The sequence below is a fragment of the Monodon monoceros genome, unplaced genomic scaffold, assembly GCF_005190385.1.
Source record: "Monodon monoceros isolate NGI ecotype Baffin Bay Population unplaced genomic scaffold, NGI_Narwhal_1 Super_Scaffold_19, whole genome shotgun sequence".
Classification (NCBI taxonomy): Eukaryota; Metazoa; Chordata; class Mammalia; order Artiodactyla; family Monodontidae; genus Monodon; species Monodon monoceros.
Window position 1 is genome coordinate 85,876,828 of NW_021703775.1, and position 9,309 is coordinate 85,886,136.

The window sequence follows — 9,309 nt, forward strand, 5'->3', positions numbered from 1 at the left end:
TATAGAATGGTAATGAAATGATGAAACTACAACATGAACGGACCAGTGGTGGCCAGGGTCTGAGGAGGTGGGCGTGGTGTAAGAGAGGGACAGAGGGACGTCCGTGACCCGTGATGTGGGCCCTGCTCCCGCAGGACCTGTTACCACTGGGGAGACAGGGTACATGGACTCCTCTGGTTTACTTCTTACAGCTGCATGTGAAGCTACAATTGTCTCAAAATTAAAACCTGCACTTAAAAAAAGCTGCCTGGGGCTTCCCTGGTGGCGCAGTGGTTGAGAGTCTGCCTGCCGATGCAGGGGACACGGGTTCATGCCCCAGTCTGGGAAGACCCCACAGGCCGCGGAGCGGCTGGGCCCGTGAGCCATGGCCACTGAGCCAACACGTCCAGAGCCTGTGCTCCGCAACGGGCGGGAGAGGCCACAGCAGTGAGAGGCCTGCGTACCGCAAAAAAAAAAAAAAAAAAAAAGCTGCCTGACACTACCTTTCTTTTGTTCTACATTATTAGGCTGCATATTCTGTCCTCGCCTCCTGCCATGACAATGCTTTTCTATTGAAAGAATAGACAGTAACTCAGTATTTTCCCTAGCATGGTTATCTGAATTTATTATTGGTAGCTTTTAAAACATTTATTTCAACTTCCTAAGCCATTATTGGTATGTCATGTACTTCTTTAGGTTGGTAGTGATATTTGGAAGAAACTCATTTCTTTCATATGAGGTGTTTGATCTCAGGCATTTTGAGTTTGTTTTGTGCAGAGAACAATCTGAGTTTTTGAACTGACCACACCATTGTCCAGGCTGTAACTGATGAGCTCTTTGTACGTGGAAATCACTGTGAACCACTCAACCAACTTAAATCCAAAATAATGCAACCCTAGCCCAGCTTCAGCCTTGCCCCAACTCCCCGCCAGGGGACATCTGGCAATGTTCTGAGGACAGTCTCAGTAGTCACACCGTGGAGGGGGCGAGGGGCACTGGCTTCCAGGACGCTGCTAAACATCCGACAACGCCCAGGAGTTTCCACCACAAAGAATAACTAAGCCCCAAATGCCAAGAGTGCAGAAGTGAGAACCCCGTGGCCAGATCCCAAATATGCCCACGGCCACTGGGACACCCCCGACAGGAGGACTGGGACGGCAGCTGTGCCTGCACACCCACGCCACTGAGACGCAGTCGCTGGGCTGTTTGATGCACATGGGGTGAAAGCTCAGCTCCCTGGGGCCTGGCTAGGATCAGCATCACTACTCAGTCCTCACAACCAGCCCCCGAGCAAGGCATCACCACTCCATTTTACAGCTCAGGAGACAGGGCAGAGAATAAGAGCACTGGCCCGTGCTCACACAGGCAGGGGACATGCCGACCAGACCTCAAGGACAGCAGATCGCACACGGCCGTCCCAAGGCCACCCTCCCTCCTCCCAGCCCCCTTTCTTGTCTCACAGCTGACAGACGGGGGGTACTTACCTTCTGCTTCTGAGTCCTGAAATGTTAAGCACTTTTTATAAAAAGCGCCAATAACCTGAGAATTACTCTGTTACAAAAACAAGTGATAATTTTAGACTAACTTGCCTATTTCCAGTAGATTGCAAATTAGAACCATTTTTAGATCATAAACCATGTTTAAACCTGCTTTGCAAACAAGTACCAAAAGCCATCAGAATCACTAAGTGCTTCTCTGGGCTGCCCTGTCTCCCTCTTCCCTTTTTCCTCCTTCCCCTCGGCTTGTTCTGGAACGCGCGAAAGTCATGGCCACCAGGAACAGGCTTTTCCCTCAGGAACTCTGACCTCCAAAGAGACGGGCCACTTCCAGGGGATTGGGACAAGAATCTGGCTCATCTCCCAGTTATTATTTACATTTCTCAGACATAACTCAGAAATCTGGACACAGGAGCCAGATCAAACCCATGTGTCTCTGGCTGGGAATGTTCCCCGGGGTCACAGCACCGTGCAGCCGTATCTCTTCACCACTTTGTCCACGAGGACATTAACCGCGGCCTGCTTCCGCCTGAAGGCTTCATTTCTCCAGAGCCCACGACAGCCCAGAGCAAGGCCAGGCCCCCTGCCCCAAGTGTGAGGACCCCCCCACCCATCCGCTAAGCCTGCTCGCTGGTGGACACAGAGCGGACGTGGTCCAGGAGCCCAGCCAGCACAGCCAAGGGCCCGAATCTGGAGCGCACGGCACCCCGTCGTGACGAGAGGTAGGTTCTGGCTTCGCCCCTCAGAGATACCACATATTACAACATCCAATGATGTTACATCACCAGAGATCACCAGGGAATGTAGTACTGGAGGATACGCTCAGAATCGGCTGGAGGACTCCTGAAAACCCCGATGGTGGGCACCCCTGGAGCTTGATTCAGGAGGTGGGGCGGGCCCAGGTGTCTTCATTCCCCCAAGCCCCGAGCTGCTGGCTGCTGCTGGTGCAGGGACCCCGCTCCCAAGGCCCAGTGAGCGCAGCCGTGGAGGGCGAGCTGACCTGCCTCCGCCCCGCTTGCTGCCCGGCCCGGCTCCTGCCCACTAGGCCGCACATCCTGCGACTCCAGGTCAACAACTGTCCCCTGCATGAAGGGACAGGCCTGCAGGGTGTGGCAAGTCACCAGCACACAGGCCCAAGGCCAGCGGAAGGCAGGATGGGGAGGGGCAGCAAGGGCGGCTCGTGTGAAGGCGGCAAATCAGACAGCGGATGCTGGGCTAGGGCAGCCCTTGGCCTCTCATGCTCCCCAAGACAATCCGTGCAATTTAAAAACTGGCTCTAATATAGAAGACGGATAACCAACAAGGACCTACTGTAGAGCACACGAAGTTGTACTCAATATTTTATAATAACCTAAGGGAAAAGAATCTGAAAAAAGAACATATATATGTATAACTGAATCACGGTGCCATACACCTGAAACCAACACACGGACACAAACTACAAGGACCCTCTCTGTTCAAAATCTTCCAGCCTGTGTAGGAAGCTACTTGACAATGCACACAGCTTTGCACCCACAGCTCTCTACTTTTGAAAAACATACCCAAAACAGAAGATTGTGAATAATATTTTATTTAGTCATTTTTGTTTACAACTGAAACTCTGGGAACTCAAAATTAACATCTTTGCCCGTGAGCTTCTTATAGACACCAGAAAACGTTTCAACCTACGAGAAAAGAAATAACTCATCACAAAACATTTCAATACACATTCGTCTTAAAGCCTGAAGACTGTGAAATTGTGCCCTGTATGGTTTTTCTCCTCAGCAACCAGGCAGAGAAGGACTATACCAGACATGCCTCTATAGTCCCAAGCTGGGGGCAAGCTCCTCTCGTGTCGTGGGACAGGCCTCCACAGCACTGCACCCGAGGGCTGGCTCCTCTAGGCCACTCGGCAGACCCTGGGGGACCCCAGAGGTTAATGCTCTACCAGGAATGAAGCAAAGTGACAGTTCTCCCCAGATTCTAACACAACTACCACCCCGCCCATAAAAACAGCTTTACTAAAAGTCACACCATGGAATTACTTTACTTCAATTTCTCTAATAACTTAAAAGGTAGAGAATTCCATCCTTTAAAACATCCCCCAGGACTTCCCTGGTGGCACAGTGGTTAAGAATCCGCCTGCCGATGCAGGGGACACGGGTTCGAGCCCTGGTCTGGGAAGATCCCACATGCCGCGGAGCAGCTAAGCCTGTGCGCCACAACTACTGAGCCTGTGCTCTAGAGCCCGCAAGCCACAGCTACTGAGACCATAAGCCTAGAGCCCATGCTCCGCAACAAGAGAAGCCACCGCAATGAGAAGCCTGCGCATCACAACAAAGAGTAGCCCCCGCTCGCCACAACTAGAGAAATCCCACATGCAGCGACATAGACCCAACGCAGCCAAAAAAAAAAAACACCCCAATTTAAAGCCTGACATATAATCCAAGAGGAAGTGGGCCCTCAGTCCACAAAGATTGGTTCTGGTGCCACATGGGGATGGGTTAGGCTGCATTCTACCCTTATCTGTTCTGGATCTTTCCATAATAAACAAGGCCTATTACCTTGTGTTCCACATTGTTCTGCTGTGCTTTATCCAAATGAACCTTTATGAGTCGGCTGCCGTCCAGCTTCACGCGGATCCTCTTGCCCACAATCTCACTTGGGAAAACCAAGTCCTCCAGGATGGCGTCGTGCACGGCTGTCAGAGTGCGGCTTGAAGAATAGAATACAGTGACAAAAGTGAGAAATCTAGCAAGGTCTGCCCTCCTGGGAGCCTCAAGGGCACCTCTTGAAGTCAAAAACATAAATGGCAAATTCCAGGTTCCTGAAACCAGATTAACACTAGCTTTCAAGTAATCTACTTTCATTTAATGTATCACACCACGAGCCATTACCAAACTAGAACAGGTTAACAAACACCCCATTTTTTTTGGCTACACGGCACATCTTGGGGGATTTTAGTTCCCTGACCAGGAACTGAAGCCAGGCCTAACCACTGGGCTGCCAGAGAATTCCCGACACCCTATTATTTTATTTCAAAAGCTTAGCGTATTTTAAACGTGTTATCTTGTGAAGTACACATACACCAGCTATTATGAGTGATTTTCTCCAGGGGATGGAGATTGATGATGACTTTTATTTTTATACATTTTCTTTAGGTTTATTGTCAGTCGTATGATTTCTCGACTAAATCACTGCAGTAACCTCTTTCCTCTCTCCAAAACTATCCCATCTGTTGCTGTCAAAATAATCACTGATGTCATTACACACTTCACCTACTAAAGACCCTTTGAGGGCTCCCCTTGGCCTCCAAAATGCACCAAACCCCCCTTGTTCCCTGCGATGGAATGAGGTGACATCCCATCCCAAAAGACACTGCTCTATCACCAGCTCTAGGATGCGGCCCCTCCTATGAGGGTCCCCGGTTTCCAACCCATCCCATCACACGAACTGCCAAGGGAACCGTGCTCCTCTCCTGAGTATCATTTCAAGTTCACAACCCATCTGGCTGCCTGATGAGAAGGTTCAATTAATTCCAAACCTTTAGAGTATCAGCTTTGTACCACAGGATATCAGGAATGAGCAAACGAAAAGACAGCTCTCATTCTCAATGTTTATGCAGCTACCCTGTATTATGGAGCGTGTCTAGGTCTTGTTCATCCCTCAGTGGATCAGACACTATGTTCTACTCATTTCTATTTCCTGTCTGGCAGCTCCCACGCACACAGAAGGGCCTCCTAAATAACTGCAAAGGCCTCACTGCCCCATGGTGGACCCACTTTCCAAAGCCTTTATCACCTCTCCAAAAGCAAATGAGACAGATGGCCCAATCGATAAATGGCTGCTAACCACCGACTAAGCACTTCTTACTCTTACAGGACTAGGTAGGCACACATATGGAAACTTGCTAATTACTTCCTTCAAAACATAAATTAGGACGGAATCAAAGCTAGCCTCACACTCAAATTCCAACCCAGTCTAAAGACTTTTTAAGGGGGAGCAGTGGCAACGCAACTTTAATAATCACAAAGCATAGGAACTAATCTGCTTCGGAAGAAAAATAACTGAAACCCTGCTACAGATGAGAAGCCAAAGAAAACATATCTCAGCATTTAACCTGTTGTAGGAGAGAGATAGCGACTGAGAAGGAAAATGAATCTGAAGGCAAGAAACCAGATTGGAAAGGGGTGGATTCACTCTGGCCTCCCAACTAGACCTCACTGTAGGAGAATGAAGACTCCAATGTCTAGAGCAGGTCACTAGGAATGGGTTGAAGTCATTACCTGAGAAAATGTGGAAACAGGTTTGGGATGAAGGATAATTAAGGCTGTAGATTTGGGAGTCAGTGCCTTAGTTGGGTGCGAAGCAAAGGATCTGTCTTCATACTCAAGTACTAACTGGGGTTGTCAGAACTGAGATTATAAAACCACTTTTTAAGTATCATAATTAACAAACTAAACATTCTTGATTATCCCCTGTATTTGATTTCTTGCAAACTGTCCAGAATAAAAAAAAAAAAAGCTAAATTCTTATGCTACTCCAGCTACTCCAACTGCCAGCTACTCCAACTTAAAACAAGCTCAGGGGCTTCCCTGGTGGCGCAGTGGTTAAGAATCCACCTGCCAATGCAGGGGACACGGGTTCGAGTCCTGGTCTGGGAAGATCCCACATGCTGCGGAGCAATTAAGCCCGTGTGCCACAACTGAGCCTGCGCTCTAGAGCCCGTGAGCCACAACTACTGAGCCTGCGTGCCTAGAGCCCGTGCTCTGCAACAAGAGAAGCCACCGCAATGAGAAGCCTGCGCACCAACATGAAGAGTAGCCCCTGCTCGCCGCAACTAGAGAAAGCCCATGCGCAGCAACAAAGACCCAACGCAGCCAAGAATAAATAAAATAAATTTATATTTAAAAAAAAAAAAAAAACAAGCTCAAGGTACTGACCAACACTCCGAGTTCAGAAAACCTGGAACCAGCCTTTCCAGCCTCACCACTACTCCCTCTCCCCGCTCCACCACAGCATATGGTACAACACATCCGCCCACAACACTGGAGACCCATCACTTCCTATTTTGTAGGAACTTTAGAAACAAGACTGACTGTAAATTCCAGCATCACTAATGCTAGCTGTAATGAGCAAACGATGGGGGAGTCTCCTCATCCCATAAGCAGGGATGCTAATACTACAAATTACGTACTTCACAAGGTTGGCCTCTCTGGCAGTTAGAGGGATGCCTGAGTATTTTTTTCTCAAACTGGTCCAAGGGCAGGATCTGCAGCGATCCAATAATCCAAGTCTATGAAACCAGAGACTTCAACAAAATACCAGAAGGCCCAAAGAGCCAACTTGCAATATCTAAGTTTCTGTCAGATAACCTGCAGTTTGATCAAATTTACAAAGCCTCGTCCACCAGCAACTACAACTGCACTGACACCTTTAACCCGTGATGTGAGCAACAGAAAAATCTCATCTTTCAGCCTTAATCCACAGCAAAAGTCAACAATGAGGATAACAGGTTGCAGCCCACCTGCACATCTGGTGTGCTTTACCCCACGGCACTCAACTCAAGATTCCTCCCCACTGTTTCTACCCTTTGCTCAAAGAACTGGAGGAAACAATCTCATCTTTTGTGATAACAGTAACCTATTTTACCACCTATGTGAATATACGTAATTCTTACCTCCAGAGTTACTTTTCAAACATTTTGCATATAATTATAGAAAAAGCTAAGTCACTTGATAAAAGTCCCCGTGCGAATGGATTTCCTACGTTAACAACATTTAATTTTAGGAGCCTACTCCAGCTCTGACTATAAACAACACACGCCAGTCAAGAATTGTTGACAAGAGTGGTGCGTTTTTCATGCTGCTAAAACTTACCTCCTGGGACGTTTTTGCTTATTTTTTGTACGGCTTTTTCGAGTTGGCTTAGGCAGAATTCTCCTCTGTAAGGTAAAAATTATCACGCAACAACAAAAAAAAAGACCGTAAGTAAGTCGGCAGAAAACAAAGCACTGTCAACCTGCTTTAAAAACCAAAGGACTCCGTGGCTGAATAAATTCAAAGCTCCAGAAAGCCAAACCACCTAGACCCAACAAGTTACTGAGAAATCCTCTTACGTACTCCCCGATTTCTCGGTATTTCTTTCAGAATCCATGGCTTACATTAAAATGCAACTGGAAAATGTCGGCTGCTCCACGGTATGACTGATCTCCCAAAGATCACACCCCTTTTCACGTCCCATCCGGCCCACTACCCACTTCAGTACTAAGCCAGGACACCACTCCGTTAATTGCTCATCAGCCACGCACTTAATTTCTACAAATTTCTGTTTGCAGGAAGGCCAGGTAACTTTAAGAACAAAACAAAACAAAACCTCTCGACCGGGTTCCACTTTCCCTACATACCATTTCTTTGCATCTCTTTTCCTCCCCAAACCTACGTCTGACGCACCAGGCAGGAAAACCTCGCTGAACCTCAGACAGGCAATTCCATCAGGCTGAAAACTCATGCTCACTGCAAGCGCACGTCTCACCGCGATCACCTGTGCGCACCCCCGGTGCACCGACGGTGCTGCACACACAGAGCCGCCTTCGCGTTAACAGCAGCCGTGCGCCGCCTCCCTTTAGCCCAGTGCGAGCACCCTAAGCTCCGGGAACAGCTTCTTCACACTCGCGAGCGACGTATAACGGGACTCGCAAGACGGCGCATTCAGCAGCAGCACAGCTACCTGCGCGATAAAAACAACGTGCTTCCCGCTGAACTTCTTCTCCAGCTCCCGCACGAGCCGGACCTGGATCTTCTGGAAAGACTTCAGCTGAGGAACAGGAACGAAGATTATGATAGCTTTCCGACCGCCACCAACCTCAATTTCCTGGGAAAGAGAGAGCAGAGAGGCGCACTCTCTCTTAGGCCCCCAGCGCCGCCCCTCCGGTCTGGCCCAGCTGAAGCGGTAACGCGCCGCGCCGACACCGTCACACGCTCGACACCCGAGTCGCTGGGGCGTCCCGCCAACAGCACGTGCCCCGGCGCCCCACTGTACCTTGGCGGCCGTGATGTTCAGCTCCCGCAGCTGGGCCTTGAGGTCCGAGTTCATCTCCAGCTCCAGGAGGGCCTGCGGGAGAAGAGGCAGGAGAGTACCCTCAGCGCCCGGACTCCGGACCTCGGACCCCGTCGCGGCCTCTGCGCTCCGCCCGCCCCCTCACCTGGGAGATGCCCGACTCGAACTCGTCCGGCTTCTCGCCATTAGGCTTCACGATTTTCGCGCTGGAACTGAACATGGCCGGCACCTGGAAGCACGGAGCGCTCAAGCCGGGCGGCCCGCGACCCCGCCCGCCCACCCGCCCGCGCGGCCCGACCCCGGTCCCAGCCCCAGCTCCCCCCGCACACGCCATCGGGGCCCGCGGGCCGGGTAATCGGCCGCATCTCCACCCGGGGACCCCAGACGTGTGCCCCTCAAAGCCGTCGGGCCAGCACGGCGGCGTCCGGCAACATACCTTGACCAAGCGGCCGACGCTCGCTGCAGCCGCCGACTCCAGTAGGCTTGGGAAGAGGCCTAGATCTCGCGAGAGTTCATTAAATCCCGGCGGCAGAGGGGAAGAGGCGGGAATAGTGCGAGTCAACAAACCGGAAGAACCACTGAGAAAAGGTGGAAGCCTAGAGAGTCCCAGGAAGAGGCTCCGGAGGACCAGTGCGTTCGCTACGCTTTTCGCCCGCGAGAGCCTCCTCTTCCGGGCGGTTTGCGGGAGTTTTTCTGCGTTCTCTGGAAGTTTGAGGCGGTAGCCGGGTGGCCGGGCCGGAGTCTGGGCTGGAGCCCCGGGCCCGAGAAAAGCAACCTGGGCTACCCCTGAGGTTAG

At 50.6% G+C, this 9,309-nt stretch overlaps 1 protein-coding gene across 1 annotated transcript; it reads right to left on the reverse strand.

Annotated features, from left to right (window-relative positions):
• Positions 1 to 3,029: 3,029 nt before the first annotated feature.
• On the reverse strand, positions 3,030 to 9,069 carry RPS7 (ribosomal protein S7). The gene is made up of 7 exons (XM_029232457.1): positions 8,950 to 9,069; positions 8,659 to 8,742; positions 8,496 to 8,567; positions 8,184 to 8,327; positions 7,334 to 7,398; positions 4,019 to 4,169; positions 3,030 to 3,139 (listed from the first exon to the last, which is right to left on the reverse strand). The coding sequence occupies exons 2-7, from the start codon at positions 8,731 to 8,733 to the stop codon at positions 3,062 to 3,064; spliced, it is 585 nt and encodes a 194-aa protein (XP_029088290.1). The 5' UTR covers positions 8,734 to 8,742; positions 8,950 to 9,069; the 3' UTR covers positions 3,030 to 3,061.
• Between the last annotated feature and the right edge of the window lie 240 nt (positions 9,070 to 9,309).

Bases quoted from the DNA above. Each gene is read 5' to 3' on its own strand.
- RPS7 (XM_029232457.1), bottom strand. From the start codon at position 8,733: ATGTTCAGTTCCAGCGCGAAAATCGTGAAGCCTAATGGCGAGAAGCCG. The intron at 8,568-8,658 runs GTGAGGGGGCGG...CTTCTCCCGCAG, and splicing joins TCGAGTCGGGCATCTCCCAG to GCCCTCCTGGAGCTGGAGAT. The intron at 7,399-8,183 runs GTAGCTGTGCTG...TTTACCTTACAG, and splicing joins ACGTTGTTTTTATCGCGCAG to AGGAGAATTCTGCCTAAGCC.